The sequence below is a fragment of the Dromiciops gliroides genome, chromosome 4, assembly GCF_019393635.1.
Source record: "Dromiciops gliroides isolate mDroGli1 chromosome 4, mDroGli1.pri, whole genome shotgun sequence".
Taxonomy (NCBI): Eukaryota; Metazoa; Chordata; class Mammalia; order Microbiotheria; family Microbiotheriidae; genus Dromiciops; species Dromiciops gliroides.
Genome location: NC_057864.1, coordinates 88,726,955 through 88,748,286, shown reverse-complemented (window position 1 = coordinate 88,748,286; position 21,332 = coordinate 88,726,955). Strand labels below are relative to the sequence as shown.

Here is a 21,332-nt window from a genome sequence, read left to right as displayed (position 1 = left end):
AGTCTGGAGCCATAAAGTAATTAGAATTTTACCCTAAGGTAAGGATTTTAAAAAATGTTTATATTTCAATAAAACTAGACAAAATATCACCTATTTATGACTTTTAAAATACACCTAGGGGCAGCTAGATGGCGCAATGGATAGAGCACCGGCCCTGGAGTCAGGAGTACCTGAGTTCAAATCCGGCCTCAGACACTTAACACTTACTAGCTGTGTGACCCTGGGCAAGTCGCTTAACCCCAATTGCCTCACTAAAAAAAAAAATACACCTAAAGAGTGGTGATGAACCATTGTGGAGAGCAATTTGGAATCATGCCCAAAGGGCTATAAAGCTGTGCATACCCTTTGACTCAGCAATACCACTTTTGGATCTTTTTCCCAAAGAGATCATGGAAAAGGGAAAAGGACCCATATGTACAAAAATATTTATAGCTGCTCTTTATGTGGTGGCAAGGAATTGGAAGTTATGGGGATGCCCATCAATTGGGGAATGGCTGGACAAGCTGTGGTATACGAACACAATGGAAAATACTATTGTGCTGTAAGAAGCGATGAGCAGGAGGAGTTCAGAGAAACCTGGAGGATCTTGTGTGGGCTGATGATGAGTGAGATGACCAGAACCAGAAGAGCATTGTACACAGTATCATCAACATTGTGTGTTGATCTACTGTGATGAACTATATTCATCTCACCAATGCAATGGTACAGGAGAGTTCCAGGGGACTCATGATGGAAGAGGATCTCCAAATCCAAGAAAAAAAAAAAAAAAAGAACTGTGGAGTACAGATGCCAATTGAACCATACTATTTCTTTTGTTTTTGGTGCTGTTGTTTTTCTATTTTGAGGTTTTTCCTCATTGCTCTGGTTTTTCTCTTATAACATGACTAATGCAGAAATATGTTTAATGTTATTTTATATATGTGTGTGTGTGTGTGTATATGTATAAAAACATAAATCAGATCACCCGCTGTCTAGGGGAGGGAGGGAGAAAAATCTGAAATTGGAAAGCTTGTGTAAACAAAAGTTGAGAACTATCTTTACATGTAACTGGAAAAAAATAAAATACTTTATTTAAAAAAAAAGTGGTGATGTTATTTAAAACTCGATCACCATTAAAAGATATAGATGTAACAATTACAGAAATATAATTGTTGAAGTTCTCCCCTCAATCAAAACGTAATACTACCTGTGGAAAATATGATTACTAAAGGGCCTATAATGCTAAGTAACACTAATATCACTTATCTATTGTATTATCATCAAACAATACTGTTTGCCTTCCCTATCAGGTATATTTTGTGACACAGTGAAAAGAACACTGGATTTGAACTCAGCAGATCTAAGTTTAAATTCCAATTCTGATTCTTACTACCTGTGCAAAATTGGGCAAACATCATCTCCCTGAACCTGTATTCTGGTCTATAAAGCTAAAATAATACCTGCAAGAGCTACACCATACAAGTGTAATGAGGATCAAATGTAAGTGTCTATGTAAGTATTTTTTTTCCAGCAGAATGAACTCCTTGAGGACAAGAACTGTTTTACTTTTTCCTTTATATCCCAGGCATCTAATACAATGCCTGTCACAAAATAGGCTCTTAAAATAAATGCTTGTTTATTTGTTAAAGGAAAAGTCCAGGTAAAGTATATTTTAAGATTTTATCAACTTTTAAGGCACTATATAAATTTCAGCTAATTAAGTAGAAATTAAGAACAGTTTGGGTTTTTTTCCCCCAATAAAAAAAAAATGGTGACATGTCAATTAAACACATCTGATAGGTGGCTAGGAAATGGCACAGAATAGTTTATCTATAAAAGAATCAAACTAGAAACTTCAGTTTCATGAACATCCAAGTTTTAACCAACTAGTAAAACAAATCCCAGGTTAAAAGAAAAGGATGATACCAGAGTACAAAACACTACATATAATTACCCAGATTTTAAGAGATTACCTTTCCTGTGCTTTGCAGAATAGTAGTTCTTGTCCTCCATACTCTCTCTCGACTCACAATATCTCGGGTCACATCTACCTCAGCATCAACAAAACTTCTTTGTTTAAGTGCAGTTATATCATCATCTAAATCAGTCTTGATAGTGGACCTTTTCTTGGCCATAATTTTAGCTTTGATTGCTGCAATTTTTTCCACAGACATAGCCTCAGATAAGGACCTAAAGACAAAACATTGATTTTATTTTTCATCAAAGGAAAAAAAATCACCTATAAAAATTATGGTAAACATTTTCTTTTACTTAGAAGTTTCTCCATAAAGAGACAGCAAATAGAACCAGCAGAAATTAAAATTCTACTTAGACTTGGCCGTAGGACCAAAAGCTTTGATACTTTAGAGGAATCAAAGGGTCAGTCTGCTCTTTCTTACACCAAACCTAGAAGGGTAATGTCCATGCTAAGGTAGAAAGAGAAGAATGTTTACTTACATTATGCATAGCTCTCACTGTTGGTCACCTCAATACCCTCAGGTAAATGTCAACACTCTTTCCCTAGAAAATATCTTAATTCCTTCTTCACCATAGTCAAAACACTACACAATGCACTACAACATCCAAGTATGGCCCAAATTAAATTAAAATGTAACTGAGGTATATTTAACAGTAAGAATATAATAAAAAATAAATATTACATTTTAAAACTAAGTCAATTTGTGACCCACAGGGATCCTTATATACAGTTTAGTGGTCTCCATTTCCTTCTGAGTTTGACACCATTGCACTAAAAGAATTTTTTAACCTGCCTGCTGTAATCTTCCTTCTCTGATTAAATTTAAGAGTACCTGAACACTAGGAAGTATATCTCGGAGTATAGACACAAACTGTCCTTAAAAAAATTTTATCTAGTTGGAACAATGATCTATACACAAGAATAACTTAAGAATAGGGGGCAGCTAGGTGGCCTAAGTTCATATCCAGCTTCAGCCACTTGAAACTTACTAGCTGTGTGACCCTGGGCAAGTCACTTAACCCTCATTGCCCTGCCAAATTTTTAAAAAAAGAATAACTTAAGAATTTTAGGACAGTTTGTGGTTTAAATGTCAAAATGAAGTTCTAGAAGTTCTGAAGAGAGAAATGTGGGATAAAATGGTCAAGGAAAGTATTGTTAGAAAGCACATGTATTAGGGACTTCAGTTTATGTAATATAATGGATTCAGTAGCTTACTTCCTGTTCTACTAGGCAAGTATACTTGAAAGCATTTTATAAAGTTAAACTAAATGTTAAATTATCCACACAAAAGTGGACCTATCACACATAAACACCTGAGTATTAAAAAGTCAATCTCAATTGAGGAAATTCCTTACCTAATCTGTTCTGTCTGTACAATCCCTTCTTTGTGACCCTCCAAGCGAGCAGCCAATCGCTCCTTATCAAGCCGCACACATTCTTCATCCTAGTAACGATAAAAATTAGTTATGAAGTAAAACTTTTATTTCATTCTTAATATGTTTATGCTAAATATTATATTTTTTAGTTATCCCTTAGGGTCTCCAGTAATTACTACTAAATTGGGTAACTACCTATGGGGTAACAAATGACCTCAAAGATACATTGGATTTACTGAAAGTTCATAAGTAAAACATACCTGTAATAAAATAAGGAATTAAGACAGATATGTAGTTACCATGGAGCATGAGACCATACATATGCACATACACATTCTACCAATTAAAGTCTGAGATAGGAGGTAGACTTTAAGGTTCAAACAAATTTTACTCTTTCATTAAAAAAAATTAATGTAATGAGTATATATTTAATAAGCTGTTAAGTCTTTTTTTCTTCAAATGAAATAACAGATGTTATGTTTCATGCTAATACAAAAATTTAGACATCAAAAGATTTTTACCTCTTTTCAACCTGAAACTGTTAAGTTGTTACAGATCAGACTTAGTGATTTTTATTCAAAAGTACAGGTATATATAGCTTTTTAAAAAATACAACAGAATATTCTTGAACTATAAGGAGCAAGGAATTCAGAGAAACCTAGGACAATTTGTATGAACTGATTCAGGGGCAGCTAGGTGGCGCAGTGGATAGAGCACAGGTTCTGGATTCAGGAGGACCTGAGTTCAAATCTGGCCTCAGACACTTGACACTTACTAGCTCTGTGACCCTGGGCAAGTCACTTAACCTAACTGCCTCACCAAAACCAAAAACCAAAAAACAAAAGAAAGATGAATGAACTGATTCAAGGTGAGGAAAGTAGAACTGAAAAAAAAATACACATAATGACTACAATAATGTAAATGAAAAGAATGAAATTAAACTCAACTCAAGCTTTAGAGCAAAGAAGAGATGAGGAAATCCACTTTTCTATTTTCATGAGGGAAGGGACTAATGGTATAGAATGTTGCATATGTCAAAAACAATCAATGTGTTGATTGATTTTGCTTAACGAAAGTTTTTCTTCTTTCCTACAAAAGAAAGGTCATAGGAAGGTAATATAGGAATATATAGTAATATAGGAAGGTAATATAGTATAGCTGGAAATGACTGTGATGTAAACTTTTAAAAAACACAGGTCTGTTATGCTCTTATTAGCAAATAAAGCTATAAATTGCATTAGAATATGAAAGCAGGACTTCTTAAGCTACATGATCAGAAACAAGATAATAAAATATTACATCACAAAATCTATATAAGTGAAGAGTAGCCTAAAAAGATGTTAAAGAATGATGAAATTATTAGTAATAAGATAAGCATTTAGTCTTGAGTGCTGCCCCAACTATAAGAGATAATTAAATATGTGTAACTTGGCAGATAAAGAGCCATGAGTTTAGTCAAATGATGGCTATTAATTACTGTCTCACCATAATGTCTCTGCCTTCAGTTTCCTCATCTGTAAAATGAGTTGGTTGAACTAAAAAACTACTAAATTCCCTTCAATCTCTAAAATTTGAAAAGCAGTCTAATAAATGGAGTATAAAAGATTTAGAATCAGAGGACCCAATTTCAAATCCTAGCCCAATTATTTATATTTACTACTAATATAAACTCTTACTCATATAAACTCTCTGGGTCTTAGTTTCCCTAATCTATAAAACTGAAGAGAATTGGACAGGATCACCAGTAAAGTCGAAGTCTAACTCTTAAATTATAATCCTATACTTTAGGGAAGATGTAAAATATTTCTAAGATAACTCTCATTTTTAAAGAGTACCTAATTACTTCAAACTTAGCTGATCAGTAACTTGTACAAAGGCCATCCCTTTTACTAAATGTAAGAAAAAGGAAAGCAAAAAATAGGGAACACTGGGAGAATTGAGGACAAAATATATTTCCACAACTTAAGCAAATAGCTCTCTATCTTTTTCCATTGATAGCTTTGGCTTAAGTAACATATCTAGAAGACACAGCAAACTTTTGGCTGCACTTTTTTCTCAGTAAAAGAGCAACTCTGTGAAATACATTTTCATATTTATTTACTGTTATTCTCCAAACTATAAAACGACTTCAAATTTTAAGAGGCACGACATCTTTTTAATATACTTTTTTTTTCTTTGTGGGGCCATGAGGGTTAAGTGACTTGCCCAGGGTCACAGAGCTAGTAAGTGTCAAGTGTCTGAGGCCATATTTGAACTCAGGTCTTCCTGAATCCAGGGCTGGTTCTCTATCTACTGTGCCACTTAGCTGCCCTGCACGACATCTTTTTATCCTCATTTACAGCTCCCCAAATAAATGCACAATAAAAGTAAACTATTATAAAATCTAATCCTTTGACATGACAACCCACTATTCCTTTTTAATTTTTTATTAAAGTCCCACCACTATTATTTCCTTGTGCTTTCTATCAGGCAAGGCAAGGCAAGAATAAACATTTACTAAGCACTTAGCACAGTAACTGGAACATAATAAGCACTTTACAAATATCTAATTTAAGCCTCACAACAATCATAGGAGGTAGGTACTATTATGGTCCCCATTTTAGAGTTGAGGAAACTGAGGCAGACAAAGATTAATTGATTTGCCCAGGGTCACACAGCTATTAATTGTCTGAGGCCAGATTTGAATTGAAATTTTCCTGACTCCAGGCCCAGCACTCTAGTCACTGTGCCATCTAGCAGCCTTAGAATAATATATATTCTTAAAGTAGATAGCACATTGGACAAGAGTCAGAATCCAAAAATACCTTGAAAGGCTTACAAACAGAGAAATTGAATATGATAAAACTGAACAGCAAATGTATCATATACATGTTCAAAAAGTCAACTACATAAATACTAGATGGGAAGACATAGCTAGATTCCCATTCATATGAAGAAGTACTTGGTAGTTTAATGAACTACAAGTTTGATATGAATAAATAGTATACAATGGAAGTCATAAAGATACTGATTTCCTTGAGTTCAGTACAGAAACTAAACTCTAAATAAAAAACTATTTAATGTAAATGGACCTATAGAGAAAGGGCAACAGGATGTTGAGATAACTAGAAATAGTACCAAGTGGGAATGAGTTGAAGAAACTGGGGGTATTTTCTGGAGAAAACAATTTATGAAGATGAAGGTTATAGCTTCAAGTATTTAAATGTTATCAAGTAGAAGAGTTGGATTATCTTTGTTTTGCTGAGTCCATTAGACAGAACTAGAAGCAATAAATCTAAGTTTAAATGAAGACTTAGGCTTATCATATGAAAATACTTCCCAAGCATTAGAACTATTCAGGAGAACTTCTCTGGAAAATTCTTTGCAACTCTAAGATTGAATGATTATTTATCATTCTAAATTACTTGACTCTTATGTATCATAATGACTATTAAGAAGTCAGAATTCAAGTCAAAGAAATTTAAGTATCTTAAGCTAAAATTTAGTCTTTAGCCATAGTAATGCATTATTTTTTTAAATGACCTCTACATTTTTAGTCAGAAACAGAGGAACACTGAATCTGTCACAATCCAGGATGTAAATTAATCTTATTGGAACCTTTAACTTTAATACTTATTATTCTGATAACCACTGACTGATCCTCACCTACTCCCCATGCCCAGGCCAATGAATTCCCTGGGGCTAACCAATCTTTGTCAATTCTAGACTCTGGACTCTTATGGATCTCCCCTTCCTAAAGATTCCCCAGCTTTCTCCCCGACTTTAGGTTATTATGTAAAAGAGTCCATTTACATTAAGTAGTTTCTATACTGAACTCAAGGGCAGTCTCATGGTTATCTGTGTTCTGTTACCCCATATAAACCCTGTCTTCAGTCCCCATCTTTGGGTATGCCTAGCATTCTTGCTTTGCCATACTCCAAGTTATAGCTCCTCTGCCCCGATTAAAGACCTTATTTCTCCTATATTGACTGTTTCATTAATTTTCAGGTTGACATTTCCAACCAGTAGAATGTAGCCAGAAGGGGGAAGGAAAAAGTTCTATTTGTATCCTGATCAAAGAGAGAAGAGAAATCCAGAATCCAAAGCCCCACAAAGAAATAAAAAAGACAGTGGCTGGGTTGGGTAGACTCTAAAGATAAGAACCAAAAGGATGAGTTAAAGTGGGAAAAGGGAGGAGCTGTAAAAGATCAAGGCTAATTCATTTACATATCAGTAAAGACTAGGGTTACCCACAAAGTTAAAGACTTCTAAGTTTGGTACTATTTAAATTCATGCCCTTACCAATTAATGGGCAACCTTAGACAAGTCAGGATCACTTAACCTCTCCAAGTCTAAATAAAATAAGGGAACTATAAGGTCCCTTCCTGCTAACCCCACTTTCCCTTTCCTTGTAGTTACTAAAGCCATTTAATAAAACAAACTTCAGAAAATCTAAATAAATATGGTGTGTTTATTTCAAAGACAATGAGACTAGAAATGACAATTCATTTCCCCAAGAGGATTTGAAGTAAGTAGTAATTCCAGAGGGGAAAATGAAGAGAAGAGTAAAGGAGTAGTCAGTCCAAGCCTTAGGGCTTCCCACAGGAAACAAAGCATTCCAGAGGTAAGAATGTGTCAAATGCAAGAATTTCTATTACATTCAGCTGCCTCTTAAAAAAAAAACGTGTAACCACAGGTAAACCCAAACAAATTAAATTTGGTATCTAAAAATGGAATTAGTTGTCAAAAGGAAATAGCAAATTTCCCCATCACTCTAAGTATACAAGTAGAGATTAGAAGATTAGGCCATCATAAAAGGGATTCAAACTTGGGGCAAGGTTTGAACTAAATAACCCTATGCTTGACTTTGAGCTGTTTATCAGATCTGTAGATGACAGGAATCTAAGATGGGTAACATGTTAAATAACAGGATCCAAAAAGAATTCTTGAAAGGACAGATCACTAGGACAGACAGAAAAAGATAAAATTTTAGGGGGATAAACGGTGTTCAGTTCTGGGCATTACGTTTTAGGAATATATTTTGGAAAGCTTCAAGAGAGGTAACTACTATAAGAAAAGTGCAGTCTCAAGACTATGTCATATATGAATTATGCTGAAGAAATTGGGGATGTTTAGCCTAAAGAGAAAACTGAAGTGGTATACAATAACAGTCTTCTATAAGTCAAGACATGTCACATACCTTCTAATCTCATAGAAGAAATTAGATTTGTTCATCTCGATCCCAAAGGAATTAGGAATAATGTTACATTTATTGCTATTCAATCTCATCATATTAGATTTGTCTCCATGTTTTTGAGTGGTTTTGATCTTTGTGAATTCCTATATCATCCAATGTGTTAGCTGGCCAATCTGTACAACTGATAAGCGTGCCAAGCACAGATCTCTAGGGAACTTCACTACAGACCTCCCTCTAAACTGGTTTTTGGGGCAGTTAGGTGGTCTAGGAGACAGAGCACTAGCCTGAAAGTTGGGAGGACCTGAGTTCAAATCTCACTTAAGACACTTACTTGCTGTGCAAGTCACTTAACCCCAATTGCCTTAAAACACTCAGGGCCATCTCCAGTTGTTCTGGTATATATATCTTGCCACAGGACCCAGATGGCTCTAGAGGAGAATGCAGTTGGTAACCTCCCTCACTTAAATCCAATTCACTTCAAGTCATGACATCACTCTAATGTCATGGCCTACTTCAAGAACAAAGGACAAATAACAACCCTCCAAGGTGGTGCTGTATAGATGGGAACAAAAAATGCCCTCATTAGCATAACCAACAAATAAATAGTCATTCAGTCTATCCTTAAAGAATCCCAGTGAAAGGGAACCCATTGCCACATGAAGTAGCCTTATTTCTTAATAATTATCATAAAGGATTTTCCCCCATTATGTCAAACCTAAATTTCCTCTTTGCAAGGCAGCATAATATTGTATCACAAAGACAATACTGGACTAAGAGTCAGAAGACAAAGTTTTCTACCACTGATTTTGTTGAAAGGGGCAGGAAAAAAACATGTTAAGCCTGTTTCTTCACTTATTAGAAAAGATCTTTGCTCTACCTACCTCACTGGGATACTGTAATGATTAAATAAAATGTCTGCAAAAGCCCTTTGGAAACTGTAAAGCTCTAATTATTATAATCTGATCTTTCTGGGAAGCCATGTTGGAGAAAAAAAAAGTTACAGGAAATTTTAACAGCATTCATATTCTCTGGCCAGATATGTCTAGTTTGGGGAATACATTTCAAAAACATATCCCACATGAAAAAAATAATAATACATACAGAGGCTTGATTCAAGACAGAACTATTTATAACAATAAAAAACCTAAAAACCGAGAACAAACTAAATGATCAACAACTGAGAAACATCCAAGGTGACAGATTTGTAGTCAAGAGACTTGGTACTAAAACTAGTTTAATAGCTGGACCCAAAGGGAAGTCACTAATGGTTTAGTATACACTAGGTCTTTAGTGTCCTATAAATCTGTGCTTGGTCCTATGTGTTTAACAGAGAGGCAAAAGGGGCTTTAATAGTGAAGTCAATCTAATCCTTATTTTATAGATGAGGAAACAGAAAACTCAGAGCAGTTAAGATGATGACTTACCTTGGATCAAATATGTAGTATGTGGCAAAGCCAGGATCCTAACATTTTTATCCATGTATTGAATAAAAGCATAGATTCTCATGCCTCTTAAAATTACAAAAAACATAAAGCTAGGGAGGTATTGCTAACACAGCAAATGAAAGAGTCAAAATCCAACAAGACTGACAGTCTATAACTTTAGGCTAAATATAATAAGATGAAACTTAGTAGAGCTGAAAGAATAAAATGGGCTGCCTTGAGGTAAGAATTATAAGAGAATTTTTGAATCAGGTATGGTTTCTTCTCACTCTGAGATTTTATAAAACTTCACCTGACACTTAGTTGAGGAACCATAAGCAAGTTCCTTAATCTGTCAATATTTCAAGTTCTCCCTCTTTAAAATACTTGTATTGGGGGCATTTAGGTGGCACAGTGGATAAAACACCAGCCCTAGATTCAGGAGGACCTGAGTTCAAATCCAGCCTCAGATACTTGACACTTACTAGCTGTGTGACCTTGGGCAAGTCACTTAACGCTCATTGCCCAGCCTCCCCCAAAATACTTCTACCAGCTATCCCTCGGCAATATTGTGAATAAAGCACTTTGCAAAACCTAAAAACACAATATAAATGTGAGTTACCACTAATATTAGCATGGCATATTAATATAAAGTAATATTACTAAAAACGCACATATTAAAATGAAAAATATGTGGAATACGCTGATATATGAAAATATGTGTACTAGCCTTAAGTCTATAAAATACAAACTAATGATTCACAGAATATAATCAAGTAAAAATATAAGGAAAATAAGAGTTCTTATAATTCACAAAAAAATTAAAATATGAATATAACCAATTTGTTGTAACAATAAATAACATTTTATAATCATTACCTCAATTCGTGGTTTCTTTGCCTCTGCTAATATCTCATCTGCTGCTCTTTTTACTGAAAGAAAAAAGGGGGTAATTTTAAGTACACAGCTTCCTGATAAATTAGAATTTAATGTGAACATATTAATATTTCAGACATACCTTGTGTGGATCGTTGAAGGCCTATTTCAAGGGGTGCACTTCTGTCAATACTTGCAGATGTTGCTAAAGATTCAAAAAGATTTATTCAGAAAGTTCAATATTTACAGTCTGCTTTGATATAGGGCTTTTGTTTTCATATTCAGTGTTCCATCTGATCTTTACAAATGATAACCTGATAACCCTAGGGAAAATACAGCAGTCTATCACACACACAAAAAAAGGTTACTAACCTGCAGATCTCAATGAAAACCTTAATTTTTGAGATTCTCTAGTGTAATTTTATTTGAAAGAAAGGAAGTTTATAACGATACAGAACTAGAGGGGACCTCAGAGGCCATCTAGTTCAACCGCCTCATTTTAGAGGTGAAGAAACTGAGGTCCAAGAAGTTTAAATCATTTGCATTTAGAAAAAGAATCTCTTTTGAGTTCAGATCCAGTTGTCTTTTCATTATACCATACCATCTTTTACATAAATTTCTTCATTATAAAGGATTTCTGATTAGGAATGTTACGAAATAGTATATAATGTAAACCTATGTATGACATATAGATTTATGTATCTGCCATATCTATAAGTTCCATGAGGTCAGAGAGCACATAATACTTCTCATTCTATTTCTTTCAAGAGTTAGCATAATGCTCTGAACAAAGATAGGTGAAAATTTATCTTAATAATCTTTAAGGGGGGCAGCTAGGTGGCGCAGTGAATAAAGCACTGGCCCTGGATGCAGGAGGACCTGAGTTCAAATCCAGCCTCAGACACTCGACACTGACTAGCTGTGTGACTTTGGGCAAGTCACTTAACCCTCACCCCCCCCCCCCCAAAAGAATCTTTAAGATGTTTTCTCAATTGACTTAGATTTACATTGAGTTTTTAATGTTCATTTAAAAAAAGTTTATCAATTTATATAAGATAAAGAGCTCTCTTAAGAGCGATTTAAAAAATTTTGTGACCATTTAGTAATTTGTTATAACAGGTAGAAAAACTGAACTTATCATATGCTTTAAAAAACAAAACACTTTGCTATTATCAAATTGATATGGAAGGCTTCTTAACCTAAAGTTTGTGAACTTTCAAAAAAATTTATTTTGTTAATTCAACTTAATTTCTTCTGTTATTCTAAGTATTTTATTTTATGCATTTAACTATATATTATTCTAAGAAGAGGTCCATAGGCTTCAGACTACCAAAAGGGACCATGACACAAAAAGATTAAGTATTCCTGTTCTATAAGAAAAATAAGTGGCAGACAATAAAAGAGAAAAAGAATATCTGATACAAGTTTTCAAACTCTGGAAAGAAAAGTAAATGATGAAAAGGTTTTAGCCTGAGTCAATGCAAAAAATGTTGCCTAATGTAAGACCTGGCAATAGAAGAAAATGTGAGACTACAATGTTTTGTTAGTAATGTCTCCATGTAGACTCACAATTTATGTGAAAGCTGGTAATGAATAAATTCAACAAACATTTATGAAGTGAACTGCCTATAGTATAAAGTACAAGAAAGAAAGAAATAAGATCACAGACTTTTCCCTCCCAGAGTTCAATGTCTAGTAAGAAAATAAGACAATTAGATAAACTGTTCCAAACCTTTTAACCAACTATACCCAAACTCACAGCCTTTTTTCCCCTTGCTTTCCCCTCTATCCCATATAGGCTCTGACAACTTTCTGCTCAGTACTATTTGTTCCCCATTCCCACTCTGTTCATAGAAACATCTTCCAAAGCTAAGCTCCAGAGTTCTGGAGCCCAAACTGATCAAACAAATCAAATCAACCACAAATGTGTTAAGTCCTAAGTCCCAGATATCTGGGATACAAATAAAAGTAATGAAACAATTCCCTACTCCAACTTCACTTTAAAATGCAAAACTGGTAGCATACAGGTGCTAAGATCCCAAGAGAGCAGGGCCCAGGAACAAGTGTCTCATAATTCAAAGAGGTGAATAAGCTAAATTAGAATGTAGGTAAAGGGCAGCTAGGTGGCACAGTGGATAGAGCACCGGCCCTGGATTCAGGAGAACCTGAGTTCAAACCCGGCCTCAGACACTTAACACTTACTAGCTGTGTGACCCTGGGCAAGTCACTTAACACCAACTGCCCCGTGGGGGGGTGGGGGGGCAGGGGGAAGAATGGAGGTAAAATGCTTATTAATACAGGTCAATTAAATCAACAGTAATTTCCCTTCTTTTTGTATGCCAGAAAGTTTTATAATATAGAATGAACAATAGCAGGAATTACTTACACGTTTCACCATTTAGATATGCAAGTAAATCTTTTCTATCAGGTCTTCTAACCACAGGAATGTTTTCAGTCTAAAGAGAAAGTTAGAGATTTGGTATCAGCAAACAGTACTTTAAAATTTAAGACATTTGCCCAATTAAATACTACATGGCTTCTTGAATTTCATTCAAGTATATCTAGATACCAAATATTTTTAAATATGATGATGACTATAGAAAGAAATTGGTCAAAAGATGCTAATGAATCTAAACTTTTTTTTTTTAGAAATAAATTATGGCTGAATTCTTTCAAATACATGAGACATTTAGAAATATTTTCTCTCAAAAAGGAACTATAACAATTATTTACATGTATATATGGCTTAAAAATTTACAAAGCACTTTTTTCCTTAACAATTCTGTTAGACTATAAAGGAAAAGAGCTTCAGGTGTTAAATTACTTCCCCATGGGGGAAGCTAGGTGGCGCAGCGGATAGAGCACCAGCCCTGGAGTCAGGAGGACCTGAATTCAAATGTGGGCTCAGACACTTAACACTAGCTGTGACCCTGGGCAAGTCACTTAACCCCAACTGCCTCACCAAAAAATAAATAAATAAATAAATTACTTCCCCAGTCACACAGCTAGTAACAGTTGGAACTAGGACTATAAACTAGGTTTTCTGATTTTAAATATTCTTTCTACTTTCCTCAATGCTATCATTTTTACAGTAGCTATCCCATTTCATTCTCCAAAACCAACTCTTAACATTTACTATCATAGGTGTGTCATACTTTTCACATGTGAGAAACAGTATCTTTCACTCCTCAAACTGAAGACACTCCCTTCTATATTGTTACTTCTTAGGTCATGAAGATACCTTCTAGCTCCTTCTACTTTACATTTACTTTACCCTCTGCTTTATAGGGTCAAGATTTAGATTGGATTTAGGTTTAGCCCAACCTCCTCACTTTCCAGGGAATGAAACTGAGGCCCAGAAAAATTAAGTGACTTGCCCCAAGTTACATGAGACAGGATCTGAACACAAATTCTCTAATTCTGAAACAAGGCTCTGTCCATGTAGCTTCTTTTTCTCCTGTGGAGTTTTCCCTTAAAAACTACCCTACTCAATAACTATACAGACTATCTCAGGAGGACAGAAAATAAGCTTTAATAAAACTAAAATGCTGCAAATATCTACATTTTAGACAATTCAGATTTCTACATTTTTAAAAAACACCACCAAGGCAGGTAGAGGTAAAGAAAACACTGGGCAAATTTTCAAAGTAAAATAAACTGGGAAGCCTAAATTAACTGGATATTATAATTGCCTCAATTCTCCACTTCATTTTCCTAGTATATACTAATCCACAATGTTAGATTTTTTTTTTGAAGTGGCACAGTAAAATATTCCAATTTTGTCAACATTTAGGCCTACAATGATGACATGTAAGAGAAGTGTCAATTGGCTAAAAAGAGCCTATGCACACATCTTGGTGGGATTATCACATTCTACATAGTGTATTAATTTCATTAATAAATACAGTACAGAGGACATTGCCAGACTCTTTATGAAATCCTCATGATAAGGATAATCAAAGAAATGAAAGCATTTACTTTACAAATAATGTAATTTCGGGGCAGCTAGGTGGTGCAGTGGATAGAGTACTGACCCTGGAGTCAGGAGGACCTGAGTTCAAATCAGGCCTCAGGCAACACTTACTAGCTGTGTGACCCTGGGCAAATCGCTTAACCCCAATTGCCTCACCAAAAAACAAAAACAAAAATATACAAATAAGGTAATTTCTTATGTCTGTCATAAAAACATAAAACTAATTCTTAATTCAATTTTATAAGCTGGCTACAGATGATCAATATGTAAGTTTTTTAATCAAAAACTTCTACAAGATACTTAGAAATAAACTAACAATTATATATTAACATTTCTAATTACTCTGACAATGGTTCTTTTAAGTTTTTCTTATCAGTCTCATGCTTTCTGTACAATTTTTAAAAACAGAAAAGTTTCTCATGGTTATTTTTAAAGCTGATGTGGCAAAATAGGTTTCTAACAGATATATAAACAAAGATACGTTGAGACATATAAACAAAACAAATTGATAGCTTTTGGAATATGACTACAAAATACACAATGCATCATAAAATATATATCATCAAATGCCCTGATAGAATTACATTATTCAGAGGGAAAAATAATTTCTAGCAACTTTTCCCTGTTTTTGTTAGTATGAATACATTTCAGATGAAAATATTCTCCTGCACTCCTGTCATTTTCCCTCCTCTTCATTCCTTTGAAGTTACAAACATGAAAATTAAAAATTCAACTAGAAAATGAACCGTCATAATTTACATAAAAATAGTAGTTCCTATAGCAATAAACCACTGAAAGGAGTTCTACTTACTGCTGCACGCCGGACATACACAGGATGAGAAAGATGTACATTATTAAGCAGGAACAAGATAGAATCCAAAGTGTAGTACTCTCTGGGTTGGCCTTCCTTCCCCGTGCTGAAATAAAAGTAAGAGTTTTACTCACAAGGTGTACTGGAAAAAAACAAAAAGTTAGGGTATCTCAATTCAAATCCCAGTTCTATCACCCTAAGGTTGTGTGGTGCTAGACAAGCTAAAACTTCACTAAGCCTGTTTCCTTATCTGTAAAGTCAGTAAATTGGACTAGATTACTCTGATATCCCCTCTGGCTCTAAGTTTTATGATCTTACTAAACTATTATATTTACAAGATTATTAGCATCCTAACCAGTTTTTTCAGCCTCTACTTCCTCAACAAACCTCTTTCTAACCATCCTTCATCATGAGGTAAAAATCACCTTTCATGTGCAGACCAGATACCTATCATTTAACTCAAAATTCTTCCAATTCCTTAATCTGCATTCAAAGCCCTAATTTCCAACTTTATTTCATACTACTCATACTATTCACTCCTTTAAACTAACTCCAAAACTAACTGGACTACTTGTCCCTATAGATGCCCAACATTTTAGATCGCCATGCCTTCTTCCATGTCTAAAATGATCTCACCCCAACCCACTGAAAATATATACTCATTCTTTAAACTCCAAGCTAAAATGCCATCTTCTCTATGAAACTTTCTCCAAGTTCCCCTCATCTATACTTACTTATGCTATATTGCATATAGCATAGCACTTTATAACTCTATGTACTAAGGAGGTATTATTCTGTATTATATTTATTTTTATAATGTCATATCCTCTACTTGAATTTTTATGAGATCAGAGGCTAACTCGTTAATCTCTGCATTTTCCCAAGTGCTACACACCACAGTAGGCACCTAATAGGTATTCATAATGTCAGTGCTAAATTATAATGCTAACAAAATATTTCACTATATATATATGTATATATATAGATCAATAAAATGCAAATTTAAAACCCATAAAAATAAAACTTAGAAAAGATTATTGAGAAATTTAGATAAAACTGCCCATAATATATGCAATATAATTTTAAATTTAACTATTAAGACGTTTCACTTTTTTTTTAATTAAATTTTTATTTATACTAGCTTCCTTCACAGAGGATAATTAATATTGCCATCTGGACAACAATAATAGATGACATTTATATAGGGCTTTAAAGTTTACAAAGCACTTTTCATACATTATCTCATTTGGGCCTCATAATCTTGAGATAGTTCACCTAGCTCAGAAATGTCAAACTCACTGTCCCAAATTCAGAGCTGGTAAGTAGCCTAAAACAGATTAAAATTTAATTGAAAAATGTTTGATACAATAGAAATGCAACATAATGTTATTTTGTAGTTTTCTAAGTCAATATGCATCCTATAGGTTGGAAACCAATGAACTAGATGATTGTCCTATGTATAAAACTATAAGAAACATTTTATTTAGAAGTTTAACTGTCAGACCACTAAAATACTTGAGGGGAGAGAATAAAAGAAGATGATCTCACAAATTCAAAACATATTGGAGTAGTCTGGCATAACCACTACAACTGATATGTATTATTGGAACTTTACCTTATACTTTGCACCTATCATCTCATTTTAACTTCAAAACAATTCTGTGATGTAGTGAAGCAAAGTAAGCTTATGTCCTTTATTAACTGCAATAGGAAAAGAGCTCACTAACAGCTTCAAAAACCATTTGGATCAAGATGCTAGTGATTATTTCCCAGTAGATCTAAATACATATATAGAGTAATGGAAGTTTTTTGAGATTTCCACCCACAACTTAAAACAGATTTCTAAAACTTGAAAAAACATGCTTTCCACAAATAACCAAACTATATTTCAAACCACTCAGTTCTTCTTGAGTCAAATTTCTTAAATCCTCAGGAAAAAAAATTATATGATCTAGATCTACTGTTTTCTTCTGCCCATCACTCAAAATGTTTGTGTTATAGTCTATCTACCCATCTCCTAAACCCAGATTTCCCCTCCAAGTAAACCATTCACTGAAACAAACCAGGAACACACTGTTCTCTCAAAATTTCTTCATCAGGCAAATGTTCCATCCCACTTATTACATGCCCAAACCTTGAACAAAAACCTTTACAACATTTCCATGAAGATACACTGGGTCATCTGCATGTTGTACTACTTACTACCTCTAAAAGGCATTATGGTAGGAAAAGATAAAAATTATGCATCTTTGACATAGCATAAAGAAACAAATTAGTTTTGAGCTTTTGATGTTCTCTTACCCTTTAGTTGTAATGGAAAATAATAAACTATTTTCATGATATTTTAACAGAATGAAAATAGTGTGACATGGTTTAAAATCTTTTGAAGGGAAAAATGGCACTATACTATATTCCTTGTATCACTGTTAGATCATATTAAGTGTTTCCCTAGAAAATTTACACAAAACACTTTGATCTAAGGCAAGGTCTTTGGTGTGTACATTCACTACTACACCCCAGTATACCAGGCTTCAGATAGTAGTCTACATGTCTGTATATACACACAACCACAGTTTCATAAAATGATTGCCAGTTGGTTGGTTGAGTCTAATAAGCCCAAGCTAAAGGTTTAAGTATAAAATCAATTGTTATGGTTTGCATAACAAAGATTTCTTCAACCCATTCTCATTGAGGACTTGAATCATCCATCCAGGAAGTCCAATCATTTGGCTTTTCCTCCTTTTTGCAGCTCACATTGTAGGAATTTCACTGTTAGCACTTCCATCAGAAGATGGAAAGTAGGAAATTAAGATCAATATACCAAGCTACTTTATTAGAAAGTTCAGTAGGGACTTTGTTACTTGGTAGACTTGGAGGTGGAAAGATCCTAACTCTGGTACTTACTACAAAGCTAGTGGAGTAGAACAATGAATTTGGATTCAGAAGACAGGTTCAAATTCTACCTAAGACATTTACTATCTTGCAAGTCATTTAACCTCCACAGGTCTAATATTCCTCATCTGTAAAATGAAAGGAGTTGGACTAGTTGACCTCTGAAGTCTCTTCCAGCTCTGGATCAATGATTCCATAGCTCTTAACCTCAGTGCTTCAAGAACCTACCTGACACTTTATTTGCCTATTTATTTAGCTCCTTAGGACTACTACAAAAACAAGAGCTTCTTCCCAAATCTATATTAGTGTTTTTTAAAATTTTGTTGCTTAAAACAAAGTGTCTTAGAAAGGGAAAATAAATTAAAATACATGTATATTATATACACAATAACAAGATATTAGGAGACACCCTGTTTTCCAGAGCTAAGGCCCAAAAAGCAAGCTGTGTCCTTAGCTTGCCATAACAATCCTTTGGGCTTACCCTCTGCAGGGTCTCAATCCTCTTGCAAAATCACATAATTACTGTTTTGCTTTGACCAGCAGCAAGTGTTCTCTGAGCTCAGACAAGCACTGGACAGGTATCCATGTTTCAGTCATGAAGTCGTACTATTAATCAAATTCGTCTCATTGTTGCTGTTACCCCTCACAGTCTGGACTACAGCTCACTGTGTAGCCATTGCCATAAGTATTGAGATCTTCCCACACTGCCTCAAGTCTCCCCACTAGGAGCAGGCCTGGCACATATGTCTAGATCGCTCCTTGCTTGCAAGCAGTTTCCCTCACTTTGAAATTAAATTTCGGTTTGATTCTTGACTCTCCTTGTCTCTAGCCTACTCTGTTCAGCTATGGCCATCCACAGGTTAGAGGCAAGTTCTGTCTGGCTGACAACACAAACTAAAATATAGCACTGATAATAGTCGATACAAATGTAATATAACCCAAATTTCTGGGAGGAAAAAAAGAAGGTCCTCTACTTCAGCCAAAACAATATTTATTAGCAATACAATTTTGATTAGGTGCTTCAAAGCCCTTCATAATCAGTTCCTAATATAGCTTTCTATCCCCCCAAACTGGATTACTTCCTCAAACATATCCTAAATTATCTTGCCTCTATACTATTTCACATGCAATTCATTCAATCTTCCTTTAAAGTAGTACCCTCCCAAGTCCCACTTACGTGTGAACCCGTGCAAATTGTTAAGGAGCTATATTTTTAAAAAGCTGAGAATATTATACAAAAATGTACAAAAATCAACCAAGAAAACTAAACCCTTTTGCAGTAAGAATTCACCCAAGAAAACTGAAGCTCTACAACCTTTCCCTTGCTGAAGACTGAAGTTTTCACTCCCAAGAGCCCAAATGTTATGAGAGAACAAACCTCACCAAGACTGACAAAAGTAAACAATGATAGCAAGGATCCTGGTACAATCTTTGTGCCCAAGAATTCCTGATAAATCACAATTAGTAAAGCAAAAAACCACAAAGGGACTTTATAATGTGAAAAAAAACAGACCTAAAAAGGTAAGTGCAGGCCCATTTGTACAATCATACCCCTTTGCTCCATCCCACCAACTTTTAAAAATGCTCAACCCGTATGTCTACCTCATCTCCATCAGACTGAGATCCTTGGGAGTAAGATCTGTGTTCTTTGCCTGGCAGAGTAGGTGCTAACTGAACCCTAACTTGTCTGATATCAACCACGATCTCTGTGAGCCCCTAACCCTGACAGGGCTCCCATCTTCCCAGACTTTCTTTCAATGACATCCTCGTCTATCCCTAAATCTCACTGGGCACCCTCCTACCCTGAACACACCCATCAAACTCTTCAGTCCCTCTCCTCGTGAGGACACCTGCCCCAGCTGTCTCTATGGGGAGAGACAACGTGCCCAATTGGACCCTTGGACCTCGGAGAGAGAGAAGAATTCGGGAAGAAAATGCGGGGTGGGGGGTCGAGCGGGCAGGGGGCGGGGAGGCGTCAACACATGGCAACCCACCAGGGCCAGGGGCCCCACAGCGACAAGTCCGTAAGTGGGGGGCTCCGGGAAGGCCCGAGGTTTCTTAGAGCCCTCTCGGTCTAGCCCCTCCCCCCGTCGGTCCCTAAAGGTTTAAAGGGTGCGGACATCTGCAGCGACTGCCCTTACCCTGCCCCTCTCGCCCCCCGAGTGAACTCCAGCGTTGGGGGAAACTTTGCCCCCCGCACGCTTCCTCTCTCCCCCCTCTCTCCGGGATGCAGAGAGTACGGGGAGAAGAGCGAGGAGGGGGCGCTGTCCTTCCCCCCCGCCTGCCCTCCCTCCCCCGGGCCGCAGCGGCGCTTCACTCACCCCCAAATCACATAGTTGGTTTTGACGTTCTTGGGCCAGGAGAACTCGCCGAAGATCACCTCGTCCCCCTTCACCACGATTTCCTTCTTCTGGATGTTGTACTGGCGCAGGACGCTCAGCACGTCCGCCATCTTCCCCCCCCTGCGCTTCGGCTGCCGCCGCTACCTCGGCCGCAGCTCCGCCGACCCCACCGCCTCCGCGCCTCGGCCGCCGCCTTGGCCGTCTCCCACTTCTGGGCTCTCTGTTCCTCCTGGCCGGCAGCCGCCACCACCACTACAGCACACCACCAGGAGCTGCACTAACAGCCGTCCGCGAAGACGACGGCACTAGACACCTAGGCAGCTGAGGACCCCGCGCTATCGGGCAAGGCCCCGCCGCCGGCTGCCCGAGCTGAACGCCTGAGCTCGAGTTACCGCCTCTGTCGCTGCTGCTGCTGCTGCTGCCGCCGCCGCCGCCGCCGCCGCTGCCGCCGCCGCTGCCGCGGTCCCGCTACCGCCAGGGGGAGCCGAGGCCTCCTGGGAAAGGAGCT

General features: G+C 36.3%; 1 protein-coding gene across 1 annotated transcript in view; it reads right to left on the bottom strand.

Annotated features, from left to right (window-relative positions):
* CDC73 (cell division cycle 73) overlaps positions 1–21,332 on the bottom strand; it is a 111,828-nt gene extending 90,496 nt beyond the window's left edge. Inside the window, exons 1-7 of the mRNA XM_044002798.1 lie at positions 20,804–21,332; positions 15,591–15,696; positions 13,193–13,262; positions 10,949–11,011; positions 10,810–10,862; positions 3,313–3,401; positions 1,953–2,169 (exon numbers count right to left, since the gene is read on the bottom strand). Of these exons, the coding sequence (XP_043858733.1) occupies positions 1,953–2,169; positions 3,313–3,401; positions 10,810–10,862; positions 10,949–11,011; positions 13,193–13,262; positions 15,591–15,696; positions 20,804–20,934 (729 nt within the window). The 5' untranslated portion in view covers positions 20,935–21,332. The remainder of the gene's footprint in view (positions 1–1,952; positions 2,170–3,312; positions 3,402–10,809; positions 10,863–10,948; positions 11,012–13,192; positions 13,263–15,590; positions 15,697–20,803) is intronic.